The sequence below is a fragment of the Otolemur garnettii genome, unplaced genomic scaffold, assembly GCF_000181295.1.
Source record: "Otolemur garnettii isolate 467f Iridium unplaced genomic scaffold, OtoGar3 scaffold00094, whole genome shotgun sequence".
NCBI classification, from domain to species: Eukaryota; Metazoa; Chordata; class Mammalia; order Primates; family Galagidae; genus Otolemur; species Otolemur garnettii.
The window spans coordinates 2,079,906-2,101,276 of record NW_003852489.1 but is presented as its reverse complement, the minus strand read 5'-3'; the positions used below and the strand labels follow the sequence as shown (position 1 = coordinate 2,101,276).

At 53.7% G+C, this 21,371-nt stretch overlaps 1 protein-coding gene across 1 annotated transcript; it reads left to right on the top strand.

The window, feature by feature from the left end:
- Positions 1 to 2,005: 2,005 nt before the first annotated feature.
- CUEDC1 (CUE domain containing 1) lies at positions 2,006 to 20,881 on the top strand. Its single transcript, XM_003795565.3, has 10 exons — positions 2,006 to 2,628; positions 6,113 to 6,240; positions 11,575 to 11,701; positions 12,396 to 12,588; positions 13,542 to 13,625; positions 15,459 to 15,530; positions 16,392 to 16,485; positions 17,482 to 17,540; positions 18,388 to 18,458; positions 20,464 to 20,881. Exons 1-9 carry the CDS (start codon positions 2,290 to 2,292, stop codon positions 18,453 to 18,455), a joined length of 1,164 nt encoding a protein of 387 aa, XP_003795613.1. The 5' UTR covers positions 2,006 to 2,289; the 3' UTR covers positions 18,456 to 18,458; positions 20,464 to 20,881.
- The last annotated feature ends 490 nt before the right edge of the window (positions 20,882 to 21,371 follow it).

Sequence of the window (21,371 nt, the reverse complement as noted above, 5' to 3'; positions counted from 1 at the left end):
AGGGTCTTAGCACAAGTCACTGACTCCTGTGTGTGATAACACTATGGCCACAGACCACAGCCCAGGGCATTGGCTTCTGGGGCCTCCTGCTCATCGGTCTGTATTAGAGGATGCAAGGCAGGGCCCCAGGAAAGAGGCAGCTATCTGGGTGTGGCCCTATGATGGAGGGCATTTCTACAGAGCAGCATCCTTTAACCTCGTGACATGTTGGGGGGGTGGGTGGGAGGTGTGGGTATGGGGGGCTGGGATGTCTAAAGCCGCTGTGAAGAGCTTGGCTACCTTCCTGTGTTCATTCTCATAACCGAATTCTTGGACTAATCATTTGAGGTGACCCCTTTGTGTCTCCTTGTGAAATGGCTTTGGCCTCTCTGGGCTCTGATTGGCTCATCTGGGAAGAGATGGGGTAGAGGGAGTTGGATGAGAAGTCACACTTCACTCAGTCAACAGAATACTACTCTGGCCCTGAAAATAATGCATGAAATAGATCTGTATGTTCGGACATGGGAAGATGGCCCCAGTATAGTATTAAATGGAAAAAACTAGCCAAATAGTAGAATTTATGGTTTATCACATTTAAACAAAATAAATTCATATGTATGGCGGTATATGCAAAGAAAAACTATTTAGACGTAGACATAGCAGAGCGCGAACACGTTTTCTGATGGGTGGAAGAGGAACATCACATTGATTAGCTCATGGGAACGTTTCTGTATCAGCTGTTAAGACTGTGACCCCAAGTCCTAGCAAAGGGAAAACAAGTTTGCACCTGTTTCATCAGACTTCAGAATATCCTTTGATGGAACAGTCCCTTTAAATAAAGCTGCCACTTTTCTACAATTAACAAAATTACTTTAAATCTTGAAGTAAGCATGAGAAAGTCAGAACTTGATGTTTTTAGACACATTCCACTCAGTTGTCAGCCCTAACAGAAATGCATCCGTGGCCGTGATTTACATGCCTGAGGTTCTGAGTTGGCTGGATGGTTGTCTGTTGCAATTTAGATCTCTAATTGTGCTTGATTTCCAGTCTCGTCTATACACGATCTCAGGCACACCGTGCTGACACTGGGGCCTGGGGAACTGGATAAGCACAGAATTTATGATATAGATGATTTCACAAAGACATCTTTGAGAAGAAACTTCTAGGTTTTTTTTTTTGTTTGTTTTGTTTTTTAATGTGTGAGGACAGTGAGTGTTCCATAAAAACAAATGTGTTTCGGATATAAACAAAAGATGCCTGCCTGCCATCAGGTAAGGAAAATGAAGCTCCAGGGATTAACAGCGGCCGGGAGTCCCTCTGCTTCTCTCTGTTGGGCTGGCTGGTACTTCTCAGGGGAGGGAACTGATTTTTAGGGCCTGAGATGAGTTTTCCAAAAGTGGGAACTGGGCCTTCCCTATCAGCTTGGGGCTCTTCAAGGATGGAAACCACGTTCCTCTCTCAGGTTGAAAGCTCCTGGTGGCACTGGGGAGTCTTGTTTCTCTCAGCACAGCTGTTCCAGGATTCAGTGGAACTCTGCAGAAGGCATTGGATGTCCTGGTAGCAGGACCTCGGTGTGGGGCAGTGATGGAGGGAGACGTGGCAATCAGGGACTGGATGTGACTGGAGACCAGAGAGACAGGACAAGGTCCCTGCTACCCCAGTCGGGTCTTCTGGGGTCCTTGAAAGTACCTGTAGAGGCTCAGGGGCCATATGTCCCAGATTCCAGTCTCGGCTCTTCCACTCACTTAGTGTCTAGGTCTCAGTTTTTCCATTGGCAATGGAGATAGCACCTAACTCGTGCTGTTGTCATACGCTAACCCATATAGCGCACTGAGGATAGGGTGGTACCTGGCACAGAGCAAGCCCTGCTAACTGGTGGCTCTCACGTGTTAGTAAAGAGCTGTGGCTGCTTAATTACCTCAGCTGGAGAGAAAGCAGAAAGAAGCAGATGCCTCTTGGGCGGGAGAGGAGTCGCCCGTGAACGCGTTTGCCCTGGCCCTGACTCTCATGTCCTTCTGGGTTTCAGGTGGGACCGTCCGTGCAGCAGACGCCAGGATGCCCCAGGGCTGTGGCTGACCGGCCGTCCAGTCGCAGCACGGCCCAGGCCCGCATGCCGCCGCCCAACGAGGACCGCTCCCAGAGGGCTACCTGGGGCCCCGCGCCCGTTGTCTCCTGACCAACCAGGAGCCCCCAAGCAGCCCGGTTCCGCCTGGCCGCCCTGGGGGCGGAAGCGCCACAAGGCGGTGGAGGGACCCTGGGGAAGGGGCTTCGCGGCTGGCTGGAAACATTTTCCCCAAGAGGTTACGCAAAATGACCAGCTTGTTCCGCCGGAGCAGCAGCAGCGGCGGGGGCGGCACGGCCGGGGCGCGCGGGGCTGAGGCCGGGGGCGGCGGGGCCGCTGCAGCCCCGCAGGAGCTCAACAACAGCCGGCCGGCCCGCCAGGTGCGCCGCCTGGAGTTCAACCAGGCCATGGACGACTTCAAGACCATGTTTCCCAACATGGATTACGACATCATCGAGTGCGTGCTGCGTGCCAACAGCGGCGCGGTGGATGCCACCATTGACCAGCTGCTGCAGATGAACCTGGAGGGGGGTGGCGGCGGCGTCTATGAGGATAGCTCCGACTCTGAGGACAGCATCCCCCCTGAGGTAGGGGCACGGCCCCAATAATTCATTACCTGCTCCAACCACCGTTTGGATCTCTCTTGCATGGGTCCTCAAACTACGGCCCCGCGGGCCACATGCGGCCTGCCGAGGACATTTATCCGACCCACCGGGTATTTTTGCCACCGCTGTCCTGCTTAGCCGCTGCCTGTCCTTTTAAACAGTAGTCTGGCCCTCCAATGGTCTGATGGACAGTGAACTGGCCTCCTGTTTAAAAAGTTTGAGGACCCCTGATGGACCTGGGTTACTCCCCTGTCTGGGTTCTAACTAGCAAGCAACCTTACTTCCCCTGGGGGTAATGTACCATCAGTCAGAAACCATGTGGTCATTCAACAAACCTTGAGCACCCACTCAGAGGTGCCAGGCATGGTACTAGACGCTGAGTCAGGGGTCATCAGAACCAAGGCCTTACAGATGCCTGGGCCCCACCCCAACATACTGAATCCTGCTTCCAGGCCTGGAGTCCTCTAGCGTGTACTTTTTTTTCTTTTGAGACAGAGCTCACTTTGTCACTCTCAGTGACAAAGTAGTGCCATGGCATTATAATTCACAGAAACCTCAAACTCTTGGGCTCAAGCAATCCTCTTGTCCCAGCCTCTGATTAGCTTGGACTATAGGTGCCCCTTACAATGCCCACCTTTTTTAAAAAATTAGAGATGAGGACCAGCTCAGGCCGGTCTCCAACTCTTAAGCTCAGGCAATCCCAGAGTGCTAGGATTACAGGCGTGAGCCACAGTGCCCAACCCTATTATAATGATATGATAAAGTAAGCTGCAGAAGAGAAAATGTTATTAAGAAAATCATAAGGGAGAGATATTTACTATTCATTAAGTAGAAGTGTATCTTCATGAAGGTCTTTATCTTCAGCGTCTTTATATTGAGTAGGCTAAGGAGGAAGGAGAGGAGTCGGCCTTGCTGTGTTAGGGATGGCAGAAGCAGAAGACAATATAAGTGGACCTGCGTAGTTCAGACCCATGTTGTTTGAGGGTCAAGTGCACATCCAATACATGTGAGCTGTAAAGGAAGTTCTTGGCATCTCTGGCCCTTTCTAAGTCTCATTTGTTCTGATAGTGTGGCAGGTAAGACAGTATTTCCTCCTTTGTGCACTGCACCCACAGTGCTGTGAGCCTTTGCTAAGCTTCACCTCCTGGATAGACCTAAGCTGTGTGTGCGCTTCTGTTTTTCTAAGAATCTTGCTTTCCAAATCCAGCCTCTTCTCACACCTCTTCCCTCCCTTGGCTGTTTCCCCAACCCCCCACCCTTGGAGCTCCGCCTGGGCGCATTGGCAGGCAGTTCCTGAGCCAGCGGAAAGTGCTTTGGAAAATTTATGAGCAGCAGCTGGAATGACAATAACTGCTGACTGGAGAAAGCCCCTCTCTGGGGGCTGATGGATGGTGGGCTGGCCTGAGGGGTATCCTTGCCACAGAGAAATGTCTCCTGTCAGATAAATAGCCAAGATCCTGCGCCGCCCCCACCCCCCCAGCACCTGGCAGGCATCCATCACCCACAGTGAGTTAAGCCAGAAGGCTATAGAGCTGAAAACTTCAGCATCTTTAGAGCCAGAAGAACAGCCTCTTTGTGGCTGGCAAGGGTGGGAGGAGAGAGTCAAAGAGGTAGCTGGGGTTATGGTCCCAGGACTCTGCCTTTCTGGAGCTTGCCTGGCCAGCCGCCTGCCTCCCCTGTGCTTCCCTATTCCTCTCCAGGAGCCTCTGAAGAATGTCTGGTTTTGTTGGTCCAGGAGGCTGCCCTGAGAGCAGGAGAGGGCCTCCTGGTGTGGCTGTGGAGGACCGATCACCCTGAGTCTGGGGGCTCATGCTGCCGGCTGTGGTCAGCAGAAACCCAAGCAGTAGGGGTAGTTCCTTCCGAGCTCTCCTCACCCAGCCTCAGAAGGAATGGGCCAGGCAGCCATGAAGGCTGGCTGCTGTTAGCATCTAGGCCCTAGCCTGGAACCCTGGCTCTCAGAGTAGAGGGGTCCGGGACACAGAGCATGTGGGCTGGGGAACAGCAGTACCTTCTCTGTACTAGGCCATTGTCCTGCACCAGGCACCAGAGATTTGCCAGTGAACAGAAGCCTACACTGTTCTCTCTCATTTTTTATTTCTTGTGGAAATTTGGGGTAAGCAGAGCAGTGGCCCACCAAGCAGCTACATTCTTCTTTTCCTGCAGAAGCATCTGTTTAAATGTTTAAATACTTTCTGCCTCAAAGGAAAGGACGTTAGTGCATTCCAGGGCAGGAGGCCTCCTAGGGTCAGGCTGGCTATGTGTGCAGCAGAGAGAGAGTGTGTGTGTGTGCACAGGGCTTACATGTGCAGGCTCACTCGCCCACCCACAGGGTGTCTCTGTGAGGCCCTGTGTGTACTGAGCACGGCTGGCCTGAGTAGAGATGTGCCATTGCAGCCAGGCCCAGCCTAGATTTGCAGAGACAGCTTTAGCAGTGACTTCTGCAAATTCACTTGGGGTCTGGGGACTCTGGGACTGAAGGGCCTCTTAGCCCTTCCCATATTCTTTAGTCTTAGAGGAGATGGAAACAGAATTGTGGAAAGGGGGTATGATGGAAGCCAGGTTGGGGTGTATAGCTACCCCAAACTCTTCTGTGGACCTTTGAGAGGGAGCAGTCCAAGTAGCAGGAACCCCATTCTTTGCCCAGCCTGTGGCCTCTCCCTGCCCCTCTTCCTGGCTCCTGGATGAAGAAAGTCCAGGAGAAAGAAGGACCATCCTGGGCACTCCCCTTGCCAGTGTCTGCCCTGAGAGTCCAACCTGGTGTGCAGTCATTAGACCTGAAGGGGGGGACTCTTGGGGTCCAAGTTAAGAACTCAGTTCTAAGAAGTGTGTGGCTTTTGCCGTGTCACTTAGTCTAGGTTTCAGTTTCCTCATTTATAAAAATGGGGGTAATGATCCATATCTTACTGCGCCAGGTTGTTTGAGGTTAAGATGAGATAATAGATGTGGCGGTACTTTGGATGATGTTATCTTCAAAGAATAGCACGTGTACAGGGGAGTATGTGAATCACCAGTGTGCAGCTCAGTGAAGTTTCATAGCATAATGATATACCACGTTATCTGCAGCAGATGGAGATATCTACACCGTCAGTAGCACCTGGAGCCCCCATGCGCCCCTACCTGCCCCACACTGGGCACAGTGTTCTGACCCCATCACTGTGTGTTTGTTTTGCCTGGTTTTAAAGCTTACTTGGATGGATAATGCTGCTATGTACATTCTTTTGGGGACATGCACTTTCATGTCTGTCCAGTATGCTGGAACTGTGGGGTCAGAGCTAGCTAAGTGTTTGGCTTTAGCAGGGAAGGCCAAACGGTTATCCAAAGTGGTGATTCTATCAATTTACACTCCCAGCAGCAAGGCACAGAGTTCCCTCATTACATGTCCTCGTCCACACTTGTTTTTGTCTGAATGTTATTTAAATTTGAAGACGGACTATTAATATTTCTTTCTTTGTTGTCTCTGATACAGATCTTGGAAAGGACTTTGGAACCTGATAGCTCTGATGAAGAGCCCCCACCTGTGTACTCCCCACCAGCCTACCACATGCACATGTTTGACCGACCTTACCCTCTGGCTCCCCCCACACCACCTCCCCGGTGAGAATTGATCTTATCTCAGAGCACAGAGTAGCAGGGAAGGGGACCAGGGGCTGGGGTTGTGTATAAACACAGCGGGAAGCTTGGCTGGACCCCTCAGTGTATTATTTCACCAAGATCAGGCTTCTACCACAGCAAGAAACATTTCAGCTAGATACCAGGAAAAAACTTTCAAATGTAAGGGTTGCAAGAGCAAACATTTGCTAAATTCCCACTCTAGGCTAGATGGTATGTCCCATGCTATAGGGGACATGGAATTAAATAAGGCTCAGCCTTTACTTTCTGGGAGCTTATAGTCAACGGCAATGATAGAGTAGGAGTGACAAATACATGGAATGTGTGCTGACATGTGCCATCCCAAGCCTATGGCAAATGCTACTAATTAATCACGGTGGTCCTTTCCACTGAGTTGAGCCAGAACCTCAAAATCCTTCTTAACCCAGCACTCCCAGATGGTCACCTGTGATCGATGGTATGGCCATTTGCCATTCTTAGACTAGGGATGTTGGGGGACCAAGTCTCTTTGGGGAGATAGTTTGATGACTAGAGGCAGGGGAATAGATTGCAATTCCTGGAAACTTCTTCCAATTCCAGAAACTATAATTTGGAACCCTAAAATGAAGCTGGTTGCCAATAGGGTCCCATATATCTCTGAGACACTTGTCTTCCTGGGCCCCATGTTTGTGTTGGGGCTGCTGGGAGCCAAAGTGTTGCCTTTTTGTTCTAGAACTGCTGCTCCTTAGGATGATTCAGGCCTGGGGTGGGCAGGGGTTGGGAGGTGATGGGACAGGGCCCTTGCCCCAGTGGATCCTCCCTTCTGGGGGTTTTGGGAGCCCAAGCAATGGTGGTGGAAAACTCTGTCATCCCACAGGTGTAGCTCCCATTTACTGCCAGACACCAAGAAAGTTCTTTACCTATACCATCACATTTAAAGTGGAGGGGGGCACTGTTGTCACCATCCCCATTTTATGGATAAGGAAATTGAGCCTCTGGAGGTCTCCGAGACTAAGAGCTGGAATTCGAATCCAAGTCATTGGGACTTGAAAGCTACTCACTCTTCACTGCTGTGTCCTGTCACCTTCCTAATGAGAAAAATCTCTGTAACTGCAGCTGAGGGCGCAGATAGAGTCCTAGAAAGTTACTGGGGTTGGGGAGGAGTACTGGGAGAGGGGAGTGTTTTGAGTCAGGGACAGCAGCAGAGGGAGGGTCTTTATCACAAGTGGTACCAGGAGATACTGGGGTGGGTCTGGGTGAGATCTAGGTGACACTTGCACCCTGGATGGGTCACAGAGCGCAGAACTAAATGATTTTCATTTGGCACTTGTTTTTAATGTCCCAAGATGCTTTTTACCAAAAAGTTTAGTTTCTGTGAGGCAGAATGGTTCGACCTATTTTTCAGAAGGGAAAACCAAGGCTGTGAGAGAGAGAATCGCTATGTGTGTATGTGTTCATTCTTTAACAGAGACAGGGTCTCTGTCTTACTATGCTGCCCAGTCTGAACTTGAACTTCTTGGCTCAAGACATCCTCCCATCTCAGCCTCCGAAATAGCTGGGTCTACGGGTGCCACTGCTCCTGGCTAAGAATTCCAATATAAAAGTGGTAGGGGTGACCTGGCCAGATCCTCCCTCTCTACTCTGGCTAGGTACTCAGCCTGATGTGAGTAGGGTAGGGCCAGGGGCAGTGCAACCCAGTGATAGGATCATCCTTTGGAGGCAAGGTGACCTGAGCACTAGATCAGAGCTCAGAAGGCTTTCTTCAGACTCTGAAGACTTTGGACTCAGGGGCCTTGCTCAGGAAATGAAGGCTCTGCTGGGCTGGGAGGGCAAGCATTGAGGAGAATTTGAGTCAAGGAGTCAGACAGAAGCAGACTGCTCTCCTCACCCTGTTCCTTCAGCTGCCTAACTTCCAATTCTTCAGGCACCTCTGCTCTGTGTCCTTTCTGAGCTTCATTTACCTCATCTGAAATGGGAATGCTGATTTCCACCTGACCACAGCTATGAGGAATGAATGAGGTGTTGAGTGGTGAGCACTTAGCACAGAGCCAGGGCTGGACAGACCTATAGTCAGTGGTTTTCTGTTTCTTCCTGCCCCCAGCTGCACTGGCTGGCCTCAGAGTTCAGCTCTAAGTTTGAACTTTGAGGCTGGTGATGAGGCTTTCCCCAGAGGCCAATGTTCAGAAAAGACACATGTCCCTTTGCCCCAGGATGGCTGTGTGAGGCTTATGTTTACCCCCAGGCCATCTCCAGGGGCTCATCCAGTCTCTCCATCCAAGTCATTCATTTCCAGCATTTACTGAGTCACCTGCACCTGCTAACTGTGTGTGATGCAAAGATGAATACAGCACTGTCTTGTTCCGCTCCACTCCCCACAGGGAGATCAGTCTTGGGAAACTGTGGGCACAGTGGTGGGGAAGCCTGCCTGGAAGAATTGATGTCCAAGCTTTGACCTGAAGGCCACATTGGCATTAGTGTGGGAAGGCAGAGGATGAAAAGGCATTCAGGCAAAGAAAACAGCATGTGCAAAGGCGTGGGAGCAGAGAAGAGGGGATCATCTGGGGAATTCCTCCAAGTATCAAAAAGTTGAGTGAGGCTGGAGGGGCAAGATGACAGTGGGGTCCTTGTGGCCTCCACACCAGCAGAGAGCATCCAAGAGGTTTAGGCTGGAGAGTGACATGACCGGGTCAGTGTTTTAGGATTTTCCCTCTGTCTGCCGAGGGAGGTCAGAGATGAGTGGGGCAGTGGTCCGGCCTCCTTCTGCTATCTCCAGTCACTGGGGTGCCCAAGAGCCTTCAGATGGGCAGTGTGTGAGAGCTCGGGCACTGCCCTGCAGGGGCACAGAGAGTCAGGCCCTTCCCTGGAGAGCATGCTTGGAATGCCAGGATCTCTAGCACGGAATTTTTGCCTGATGATCTGTGTGCCTGGGACAGGGCCTGACCCCACATGGACCTCCATGTCCAGTCTACCAAAAATCCTGCTTGAAATCCTTCTCTGTCAGGTCCGATATTCTGGGGTAAGGTAGGGCTGATGGGGCTTGAACTTCCTGTTTCTGGATCTAGGGGTAGAGGCTCCAGAGATCCTCCCCAGCCTTCTTTCTCCTTCCCCTCCCCCTTCCTCTCCTATCCCCTTCCCCATCTGTCTGAAAGACTGAGTCTCTGAAACCCAGGGGAGCCCTCAGTACAGGCCGCCTGCTGTCTTTCCATTGAAATTACAGCCTTGGAAGTTTTTTATTTGCCTCTCAGCTCATTTCTGACATTCCTTTCCAACCGCAATGGAGTTGCCTGGGCTGCCTGTGCTCAGGCCCCAGATCCTGCAGCTGTGGACTGACTTCATCTCCACCAGTGCCAAGGCTGAGGGCAGGGGAGCGGGGACCAGGGGCCGAGCAGGGGCCTTTGCTCCCACTTAGGTGTCTCAGTGACTAGAGGGGACCGAATACGACATTGGGGCTTGTCCTCTAGTGTTTCCCCAGGTGGTTCTGAGGTGTGGTTAAGTTGGGGGTGGGTACCCATGTCCCAGATGAAGGACCTTGAGACCCCAGGAAGGGCAGTGCCCCTGGAGAGATTTCTCACCCCCTGTGGCGGCGGGTGGTCTGCGAGTCCCTGAAAGATGGGGCATCCCCTACCCTGCCTTTCAGGCATCTGGAGAAAAATGAAGCCTTTAGCAATGACAAAAGGTGGCAGAATGATGGAGAAAGAAATCTGGCCTAGCCTGGGGAGTCCCAGACCGTTCATTCTGCCATGTCTGCGCAGCGAGAGGGTGGACCAGGCGCGCGCGGAGTTCCCTTGGCTCCCGTCTGCTGCGCTGAGCTCCCACCATGCTCTGAGCAGCTGGTTATCCCGTCTGCTCCACCCCCGCCCCTTCCCCTCGCCCCCGCCCGGCCACCCGCCCAAAATAGAAAAGGAAAGGAAGTTATTTCCATAGTCAGCGGCAGCCCGGAAAAGCTTCCCTCCAGTGAGGGGGCGGGCGGGATTCCTGGAGCTGGAGACCAAATCAAAGCCAGGCCCGAGCGAGCAGGGCCCCCACCACGGGCTCTGAGCTGCCTGCCTGCTCAGTGTGTCATTTCCCTGATTCAGCAGAACACGTGTCCTGCGGTTGCCACGCTGCAGGCCACCGTGGCCACCACGGAGCTGTGGGGAGCTCCCAGCTGGGTTCTGGGCTGCTCTCCTGGTGGCAGGGCAGTAGCCTGGGGGTCAGGGAGGGCATGTCCTGCTCCCCCCCTTCCTCTCTCCAGGGCCTCCCTGTTGATCTCTGCCACAGCGCAGAGCCCCTCACCTGGCCTAGGAAGGGTGGCCCCAGTGCGCCCTCTGAATGAATGAGATCCCTTCCAGGCTCGCCTCTCCATAAGCCTTTCTAGAATATTGTTCAATACACAGCCTTAAGGGTCTCCTGAGCACCTTGGCAGGAAGATAGAAGTTTCTAGATGAGGAAACTGGGCCCCAAAGGAGCAGTCTCACCCAGGATGGTGTCACCTGCTGCCTGAGACAGAACTGGAGCCCAGATCTACTTTACTCTTTCTAAGGATCCTGGAGTCCATCCCCATGTACTCCCTCCCCAGCAAACCAAGGTGCAGGCACTGTGTAGAGGTGTCTTAGGGCCATACCTGCTACTCAGCAGCTGGGAGCTGGGTGCTGTGCTAGGGTAGGGTGACCAGACCTCCGGCTTTTGGCCGGACAGTCCCCCTTTTCAACAATTTGTCCCGTGTCCCGCAGCGTTTTTAAAAAGTCCCGATTTTTAGAAAGAATGCACGGGCGGGAGAACAAGAAGGGAATATACGGTTTTCGGCTGCCATGTGGCTATTTTGCCAGAATATGAGTTTTATATTATTATTAATTTTATAATGTTAAACTGTAATAATAACAAATAATTGCTGAGAAGTGATTATCGAGAACTGCTTATCAAAGTTTGCATTGTTGTCAGGCCGGGCCCTGCCCTGCCCCGTCCCCTGCCCCGCCCACGCCCCACCCCCGCCATGTTGTCCCACCTTACCTATGTTAAAATCTGGTCACCCTATGCTAGGGATAAGTGTGTAAACATGAAAAGACAGGATCCCTGGGATCCCTGCTGTCCTTAGAAGACATTCATAAACATCTACATCTCAATCCACAGCGGTCCCCATTAGCACCATGAGCACAGCTGTCTAGGTCCAGAGAACTGTGAGGGCTGCAGTCATGGGAGGGCAGTGACTGGGGAGTTGGGTGAGGCTGATGGAGAAGAGTCTCCAGTGGTGATGAGCCATGGAGATGGGCCTTTGCTCTGGAGCCTGGAGAAGGTCTAAGCAGGGTCCTCCTGCCACAGGAGGCTGGGGGTCAGGCTTGATGATTCCCTCCCACCCCACAGGATTGACGTGCTAGGCTCTGGACCTCCTCCAAGCCAGAGACGCTATCGGAACTGGAACCCACCACTGCTGGGCAACCTCCCTGAGGATTTCCTCCGCATCCTGCCCCAGCAGCTAGACAGCATGCAGGTAACAGGGGCCGCCCCCACCCTCCCCTCCCACCTGGACGTCCAGCATCTCTCTCTACCCACACAGTTTGTGCCCGTCAATTACACTTCCTGATTTTGAAGCTGAGCTATTTCTGGTGCTCTGGGTTTATAAGGAAAGAACGCTGAACCACAAGCCTCACTTCCTGTCTGGGCCTGGAGGTTTCCTGTTCTGCTCAGAGAAGGTGGTAGCCTAGGGTGGGTCTCTGCTATAGCCATCACCTCAGGCTAAGGAGAGGTGGGCATGAGGTAGCCAATGGCGGTGGCCAGGGTACCCCCTTCTTTCCCTTGGGAAAGGGCCAGGACCTCTCCCCAGATGTTGGCATGCCCCAAGGGGCCTGTGCTTGGGAGCAGGCTCACCCTGCAGCAGCTGGTTTAGGGGAGGTCACCTTTGGGAATGCATATATAGGCTGGAGAGCAGTTTGCAAAGCCCTTGTCAGGACTGTTCAAGTTATAGATGAAGGTACCAGGGAAAAATGGTTTTTGTGTCCTTTTGCTGCTTCACTAGCAGAGAGGACTCTGACTTGGGGGATTTGGGCTGTCCCATTAGGAGGCGTGGGCTGTAGGGTGGGGCCAGAGGACTCTGGGAAAACACAAGCGGACACCCAGATGTACGTGGATGTTTGTGCCACACATGCCCTTGTGAGTAGGCATTCACTACCTGCTTCCCTCTTCAGGGTAACCCCGGGGGCCCCAAGCCTGTGAGCGGAGAGGGAGGCCTGCCTGCCACAGCTGGTCCTGGGCCCCGAGACCAGGAGAGCCGCTGGAAGCAGTATCTGGAGGACGAGAGGATTGCACTCTTCCTGCAGAACGAGGAGTTCATGAAGGAGCTGCAGCGGAACCGTGACTTCCTCCTCGCCCTGGAGAGAGGTGGGCTGGGTGCCAGCACTGGGGCCACTTCTCCCTGGCTAGGGAAGGGAGGGTCGTGCTGGTCTTGGCCTCATGACTCAGAGGGTGCCAGGTTCTTGCTGTCTGCCTGAGGTGCAGCTCCTACCAAGTTATCCTGTGGGAGCCCCACAGTTCTGCCCACAGGGACCTGGGTCATCTCAGGACTCAGAGGGAGAGGGCTGTGCCTTCTTAGGCCCTCTCTTTCCCTTCACACATCTGCTCTGTGTCAGCCGCTGGCAAGGGGCAACAAGAATAATAGAACCCTAGCCCCAGATAGGCGTGATATGTTTGGAGCCCCAGGAACACAGTAGCTGGGTCCACAGGCACCAAAGCAGGAGAGACTCCCTGATAGGAGGACCTCAGAGCAGGGGCTCACAAGGTTTGGGGGTATTTGGACTGTCTTTGGGTGGAGGACCCTTCTCCCCAGCCTGGTTGCCTGTCCCCTCCAGGGTGGAAGTGTGTTTGGGCTGGAGGAGGCAAAAGGCCTTGGAGGTCCATTGCTGTGACAGTCACATCTGAGGGCTTATGTGTGTGTGAGCACCACTGGTGTGTTGGTGGGGAAGGTACAGATCACGCAGGGAGAATGTTGGCCTGAGACGGAGGGGGCCCAAGCTGGTCCTGGCTCTGCAGCAAAGGTGCTGGAGGTCTCAGGGCCTCTCCTTTTAAATTAGGGGATTTTGACCCTGTGATCTCTTGGAGTCCTCCTAATTCTGACATTCTAACATTCCAGGGGGTGGGCAGGCAGTAGTTTCTATGTTATTGATGGCTCTTTGAGAGCCAGCAGATATTGTGTACATACTTATTTTGTGTGCCTCTGTGTGCTCATGTGTGATTCTGGGGGTTCAGCCTCCAACAACCTTCTGCATCTCAGCCCAGGCTGCCCCTGGGAGCCTAGGAGCTAACTTCCCTGATCCAAGAATGTGGTCCTTTTCCAGATCGATTGAAATACGAGTCCCAGAAATCCAGGTCCAGCAGTGTGGCTGTCGGAAATGACCTCAGCTTTCCCTCTCCTGTGCCAGGTAACCTGGACTTCCCGGCAGAGGAGCCTGGAGGGCATAGGGGTTACAACCCAACTTTGTGTATTTGGAGTTTGGGGGTAGAGTGAGGAAGTTGAGGCTGGGGCCTGGGCCTCCTTAGCAGGCTGGAGGGGCCACTTCTGCCCTCACCTCCACACCCACCACAGAGGTGGCTATTCCATTTAGCAGCCTTAGGTTCTTACCAATCCAGAGGCTTTGGGGTCTCTGAGACCACAGCTGTGATTGGCTAACACAACCTGGCTGAAGTCCCAACCTATGCTTGGAGCATAGGCCAGGAGGGCATACCCTGTATCACACCATCACATCCTGTGATGGGGTTGGGATGCAGAAAGGACTCAGAGAGTTATAAGGCTTGATCTCTGTCCTGGGGGAACATAAAAGAAGATATGTCTAAGAAACAGGTAGGGCAGACCAGCAAAGCTAAGGATATCTTGATTATAGCAAATGCGTGGAGAAAAGGAGGGCAGGATTAATCTGGGAGAGCTTACTCATTCATTCAACAGTGGGTCTGCCATCTGCTAGCCCTACCCTAGCAGGTGGAGGAAGAGGAATTTCAAACTTTGTGTACACGGTGGTGAGAAGCAAGTACTGCCTCAAAGGAAGGCCAAGCCCCTCTGCTCAGGGGCCCTCATGGCTGGAGGAAGAGCAAGGGCTATTGGGAAGCATGGACCAGAGGGCCGAGCCAGAGCTGGGAACATGAGGCACTGGCTCAGGTGTCCCTGGTTCCACATGTGACACTTGGACTCTGTGCCTGTGTGTGAATAGTGGCCCTGCCACACACAAGCTGCCTACCTGCCTCAGAGGAAGACTCAGCAGCTCTTGCCCGGAGCAGCCCTTATAGGGTGTGGTGGAAGGTGTGGGAGAAGGCAGGTGGTGTAGAAGGAGGTCAGCCCTTACAGGGTGCAGTGGAGGGGGCAGGAGATGGGGGCAGAAAGAGCTCAGCTGACCCCCAGCTCAAAGGGAGAAAATCCTGTGAAACTGATTCATAAGCAACAGGCTGGCAGCTTAGGCCCCACCAGATGCGCATCTGGGAGTTTTAACTGGAGCCTCTTGTCCTTGATCCTGAATTAACTAGAGACACCAGGACTGCTGAGATGGATCAGAATGACTCAGAGGGGACTTAGCAGGCAAGGTGACTGGGGATTAGCCAAGTTGCAGGATGGAGAACAGGGGCTTTAAGAGGGCACTGGGAGACACAAGTGGGTGCTGACTGAGCTGGGAGACAGGGCAGCCAGCCGGGTTCTGACACTAGGACTAGCCCCATTCTCGTTCCCGCTCGCTGTCTGACTAGCCAGAAACCCTATGCCTGGGAGGGAGGAATGGAGGACACTGACCCTGGAAGAAACAGAAGGGACTAGCCTCAGGCCAATGGCAGCTCTGTGCCAGCACCCCGACTGACTGTCACACAAGGGTCAGGTGCCGGCAGGCCCCGGTGTGCTGGTGAATGTTGTCATGCCAACTCTGGGTGCAGCACCTGGGAACCTCTGTAGTGAAAATGTCCCCATCACAGCTGATGTCAAGCTACTGACATGACTTCTCGAACCGAACAGTTGGTCAGAGAAGTGGGGAGTTGGGACCCCCCGGGAGCCAGCTCTCTGTGCATACAGCAGACCAGGAGATGGTTCCTGTTTTTTCAGAGGAGGAAACTGAGGCCCATGAAGGGGAAGAAGTGCTCTGAGAACCCCACATGTCCCCCTTGTCTAAAATTCCCTCTCGGTAAGGGAAGAAGCCTGCCCTTTGATGGAGTTGAAGAAGCCCTGTGGGCTGCTGCTCTCCCTCTCTAGCCGGCCCTCAGCTAGTGTCTCCTCCTTCCAGGAACTGGTGATGCCAACCCCACCGTGTCTGAAGATGCCTTATTCAGGGACAAGCTGAAACACATGGGAAAGTGTGAGTCCAGCCCACGCCCCCCCTTCCCTCTACAGCTCTTCTGAGACAGGGCCTGTGGGCTCATGGAGGGAGGGAACCACCCAGAATCTTTAATACAGCTGACTCTTGGTGAACCGAAATGACTTTCTAATCGGAGGCTGGCTCCCTCAGCCTTCCTACCTCACTTCCCTCTACCTCTGAGTCTGGATACAAATTCAGTTTTAAATCCTCTTGAGCCAGCTGTCTGCAGAGAAACGTTCTGCACATGTCCTCACCCCGATTGGAGGATTCATGTTTTCTGTGGCTGGAGGAGGCTTGCTTGGCTGGGCCTGACTGCCTGGAGAGGCCCTTCCTAAGCCCACACTCTGTGGGGGTAGAAGGACCTCTTTCCACAAAGTCCTGCCAACCCTGAATGCCCCCTTTCCCTCTCCCTCACCTCCCCACCACACTGACACGCCACTGTACAGGCAGGCTCCATTTCAGGGAAAATGTCAAATTAGCCATGCGGCTCCCAGGACCAACTCTGGCTAGGGAAGGGCCCAGAAGGCAGTGGCAGCAGAAAAGAAAGCTGAGATGCACTGCAGTCTATTGCAGCTGGGGAAGGAATACCCGGATCTTGGGTTGCCTGCTGTCCCTAGGTCTGGCTCTCGGTGGCCTGTGCTGCCCCTGCAGGCTGATCTGGGATGGCAGCCTTGGCTCCCGGGGTGGCATCCATGTCTGCAATTCCTATCACCTCCCCCTCTCAAGCTCCCACCCTGGCTTATCCTCTCCCTTAACCTGGTGGTGGTGGGGAGGTTGCTCCTCCCCTGGCCTCCCTATACCTGGGGGAAGGCCACCTGGTCTCCTGCCAAGACAATGACTCACAGGTCTCTCTGCCCCCAGCCACTAGAAGGAAGCTGTTTGAACTCGCCCGAGCCTTCTCTGAGAAGACCAAAATGAGGAAGTCAAAGAGGAAACACTTGTTGAAGCATCAGTCGTATCCTTACCAGCCTGGCACTGGGTGGGGGAGGTAGAAACCAAGGGTCACTGAGCAAGACCCCCACTGGACTCCCCGCAGCTATGACCTCTGCCAGGAGTCAGTGGCTTCTCCTGCCTCCCATGAGCCAGGCCAGCAGCCCACTGCCCATTTCTTGGTGCCAACCAAGAACCAGGCCTAGGGTGCAGGGCTACAGCGCCTGTTCTTCTGCAGGCTCAGAAGTTGTCCTATAATTTTTTTCTTTTTTGGTCTGGGGTAGTCTGCATCTTGGGAGAAAAATTGGTTCTTCCGTCAAAATCAGCAGACCCATCCCAATTTCTCCAGCTGAACTGGTGTATGGATCCTTCTCGTTTCAAGCATATTGGTCTTGCCTTCTCACTTTCACTTCCTTGAGTAGGAAGACATTTTCCACGTTTCCACCTGAACTGTGCTTGGCAAACAGGGCCTAGGATATTAGAAGCTGAATAGCCAAAGGGAGCAAGGAGAGAATCACTTCTGTCCCCAGAGATGGGAGTGGGGCAAGAGTGTCAGGGCCTGGCTGCATTGCTGATACCAAGAAGGAGCTATCAGACTGGGCACGGGGGCTCATCTCAGCACTCTGGGAGGCCGAGGCAGGAATATCCTTTGAGCTCAGGAGTTTGAGACCAGCCTGAGCAAAGGGAGACCCTACATGTACTAAAAAGTGAAAAATTAGCCAGCTGTTGTGGTGGGCGCCTGTAGTCCCAGCTACTCAGGAGGCTGAGGCAAGAGGATCACTTGAACCCAGGAGTTCAAGCCACAGAGCAATGAGGTTGCTGTGAGCTAGGCTGAGGCCACAGCACTCTAGCCCAGGTGGCTCTGTCTGGGGAAAAAGAAAAAAGGAGCTAGCAGAGGTAGTACTGGGGATCAGGTGGGTATGCTGGTTGCCTCCTGAGTTTCCAGGGGTGAGGCAGGGAACTGGGAGGACTAGGGCAGTGCTGACCCATCCTTGCACAGTTTTCCTGAACAGTCTGGCAGGCTAGGTGCTGCTGCGTCCACAGCCAATCTCCTGGATGATGTGGAGGGCCACACTTGCGGTGAGATAGGAGGAGAATCTTAATCTCCAACTTGCCTATAATCAGTGACCCTCCCAGAGGGATCCTGGGTGCTTCATAGGGGGACCCAACCTGTTTGGGAGGGAGCACTCAACCTGGGCACATGTTGTGGGCTGGTGGGCAGGTGACCCCCAAACTGGATCCTCCCCTCTTGGTCCACATTGATTCAACCTTCCTGTGACCCCTGAAAGGGACCCCTAATCCCACTTCCACCTACATCTCTACCAGCAACACAGAGTGCCAGGTATCATCTCTGGGGACTATTCTCTGGGTCGTAAGGGGGCAGACAGGCTTACTTACCCCCATGGGGGGGTGTCAACTCAAGAACTGTGTGCTTGGCAAGGCTTCTTTCTTTGAAGTCTTCTCCCTACTCTGTGGCGGTCTGTGGGCCCAAAGACTTTAGCTTTCACTCAGTCCCTTCCAAAGCCCACCTGAGCCAGAAGACCCTGCTTCAGACCCTGCCAGGCCCACAGCTGACCACCAGTCCTCAGAGCAAGAGGGACCCTTTGAAGATCAGGAGACATCTAGAAGCAAGGACAAGAAGGCGCTCAAAGGTTATCTAGATAGTCCAGCTTCCCCATCTCAGTTTATAGACAAGGAGACTGAGCCCCAAAGAAGAAGGAAGAAATTGTCCAAGATCTCAGAGCTCAGTGATGGAGCTAGACCAGTGCTGGGGTGTCCTGTTACCTCTCTCACCACATCTCTGCATCTCCTACTTGGAGATCCTGTGCCCCAGATGAAGGGGTTAGCTCTCTTGCTCAGTTTGGGGGACATGCCTAAGCAGGGCCCTGCAGGGTGGAGGATGAGGCAGCTTCCCTTTGCTTTCCAGATGAAGACTTCCGTGGAAGGCGGCAGGAGACCCCCAAGGTGGAGGAAGCCCTGAGAGAAGGACAGTAAGAGGTAATGCCTGGAGACATAGCTGCCCTGGGACTGGCCATGGTCAGAACCTGCCACCTCTATAGCCCACATGTCTTCCAAAGTGTCCAGAGGTGCTAGGCTCAAACAGCTGGGTAGCATACATCCTGGGTCTCTTCTGTCATAGTTGTGGCACAGACATAAGCTTCTGCATGGGAACTAGACCTTTGTATGTCTTTTACTTATTCATTTCATTTGACAAAAGATAAACCATACCTGCTTATGACAGGTGCTAAGAACAGGAAAACAAAAATCAGCTTTGACCTTGAATAGTTAATGTCCCAGTTGAGAAGACAGTCCAGCACACATGCAGCACAGTGAAAAGGCAATTTAAGAAAAATTGAGGTGGCCTCAATCCAGCCATGCACACACAGAAGCCCCTGCAGCTCCCTGCTTGGAGTGGGTGGCCTGGGACCTGCCACCTCTGTTTCTGACTGGAGCTGGGGGGCCCCAGGCTGTTTTGTTCCTCCCTGCAGGGGAGACACGGAATGCTGAGGCCTCCTGTAGGACTTGTCCTACTTGTCCATCTTTTAGCACCTTCCCCCTAACTGGAGGCAGCCTGCTCACCCTTCCCCAGCTGCTGGTCTGGCCCTAGTGGGCAGCATCTACAAGGCTTCCTGGAGATGACAGTGTTGCAGGTGTGGACCTCAGGAAGGTCATGTAGAGGCGAGATAAACCAGGAAGGAGTAACTGCAAGCACCCCTCCACCTGGGCAGCCTCCCTGCCAGGGCCCTCCCAGCCCCTCCCATTCTTTTCAGGCTTCCCCCTCCCCTTCCCTGGAATGCCCAGATAGAGCCTGGAAAGGAAATACCCCTGCCCCCAATCCATGTTGCTGCTGTTTCCGACTTCCTTCTTCCCACTGGTCCCCAAGGAAAACAGGTTCTGTCCAAAGCCACCCTGTGATGGAAACTTGCTCATCATTTATTTCCCCCTAGGACTCCTATCTCTTTCCTTTCCAGCTCCTTCCTCAAGTTGATGTCCTCCTTCTCTCCACCCTTTAAAAGCCAGGGGTCCCCAACATCTTCCTCAGCATGCTCCTTCATCTGTTGCAGGCTGGCAGCCCTGGCCACCGCCCCAGATTGACTCCAGGAGGTCACCTACCGGCTGCAGGCCTCCTCTGAGTCTGCATCTCCTGGTGCTCTTCCCACTGATGCCCACATTCTTTCCCGAAGGCTCTCCCTCCGCTCCTGTGAACCAGGAAGCCTGTGGCTCCTCTCCCTTCCTAAATACTGGTTTTCCCTTATTGCTCTGCCCTTGACCCTCTTCCAAGCCTCCTCATTCCCCACTCTCTGGCAACGCCACCACCCTCTTTTATGGCACCAGCAGTACTGTGCAGTTGGCTCCAGCATCTGAATCTCCATCACGGTTATTTCCAGATGGGCTCTGTGTCCCTAGCTGCACCCAGATTGTCCTTCCAGGCTTGGATGTCAGCTCGCTGAGAGCCAGACAGTGTCTGCTCCTGACTGCTGTTTCATTTCTCCTCCCTATGCCGCCCATCACCTGGGCAATAGCTCTGACTCTGTTCATCCCATCGCCCGAATGCCACTTCCCTTCCATTTCTCCCTTGCTCCTTGAATGGGTCTTCAAGAGGAACGTCTTTGGAATTCCTCAGCCTGGTGTCTGGGACCTACCAAGTTCTGGCCCCAGTTTACTTTTCTGCCCCAACACATCCCGGTGTCTAGCTCCTTTGAGCTCTCAGAGTATTAGAATGGGCCAGGCACTGTCATCTACAGCTGCTGCTCCCCAGAATTCCACCCCCCATCTCCAGCTGCCAGAGCCCCTGCAGCTCTGCAAGTTGGAGCATTTTGAGGAGTTGGATGAGGGAGATGATGCAGGCAGAGTTCCAAGGCTGATCTAGTGTCTCTGGAGAAAGGAGAAAGCTGCTGTCTTTGGTAGCTTCTGCTCCAAACTGTCTCTCCAGGAACCAGTGATCAGGAAAGACCACTGGGCTCCTCTGAAAAAGATCTCTCCCTTCCCTTTCCCTTGCCAGGTGCCAGCAGCTCCTCTCGGGAGATGATGTGACCCCATGGGGGCAGCCAGAGAGCAACACTGGCCCCCATCTGAAGGGCCCAGCTGCAGCCAGAGAGATGGTGCTTGAGATCTGAGGCCTAGTGGTCCTCCGGCCACAGTCCAGCACAGCCACTGCCATTTTCCTTGGGACTTACAGCTTCAGAGTTGCCATCCTGCGAGATCAGAGGAAGGATCTGGAGCTAGAGGCAGCAGCCAATCACAGCCCCTTTCTAGTCAGGCTTCCCTTTGGGCAATGAGTGAAAATGCAGGAAAATGACCCCTCTTCTGAAAAAAAATCCAGAAAACTGGCAAAAGTTGGAGTATGGCAAAGGGCAAGATGACCCCTACCAGAGGCTCTGGTCTCCCCCCCTTCCCCATCTCTCCTGCTGCAGACTTTGCCCGGCCCCCACCCCAGCCCCCTGTGGGCACCTTGTGCCCATTCTCTCCGTAGCCTCCTGTACCTTGGCCTCCCCCCGCCAACCCCCTGCTGCCGACTCTCTGCACATCCCCTACCCACAGTGCCCGTGGGAGAACCCAGGGCAGTCATGGGCACCCTCTGTTAGGGCTGCCTGGCCCCTGCAGCTGCTTCTTCACCCAGCAGAGATGGGGAGGGTGGTCACCCCAGAGCTGGAGGAGTTGGGCTAGGCAGGGATTTTAGTTTGGCAGAGGATAAAGCCAGTTCCGGAGTCATGCCACAGTGTGGGCCACAGGGACTCCTGCTCCCAGCTGGACTGGAAGTCATGCCGTCCTCTAGGGTGGCAGCGGCGGGTTCTGGAGTGACCCTTTGGGAAGGCGGAGGGCGTGAGAGCAAGGAGAGGGGTCTGTCCGCTTGGGTGGGAGCGCCTGGAGCCAGAAGGGCTTGCTGAGTGCCCTTGCGAAGAGCGAGGT

Excerpts from the sequence above, each read along its gene's own strand:
- CUEDC1 (XM_003795565.3), top strand. The coding sequence starts at position 2,290 with ATGACCAGCTTGTTCCGCCGGAGCAGCAGCAGCGGCGGGGGCGGCACG. Across the intron at positions 6,241-11,574 it reads CCCCCCACACCACCTCCCCG|GATTGACGTGCTAGGCTCTG; the intron begins GTGAGAATTGAT and ends CCCACCCCACAG. Across the intron at positions 16,486-17,481 it reads CACTTGTTGAAGCATCAGTC|GCTAGGTGCTGCTGCGTCCA; the intron begins GTATCCTTACCA and ends ACAGTCTGGCAG.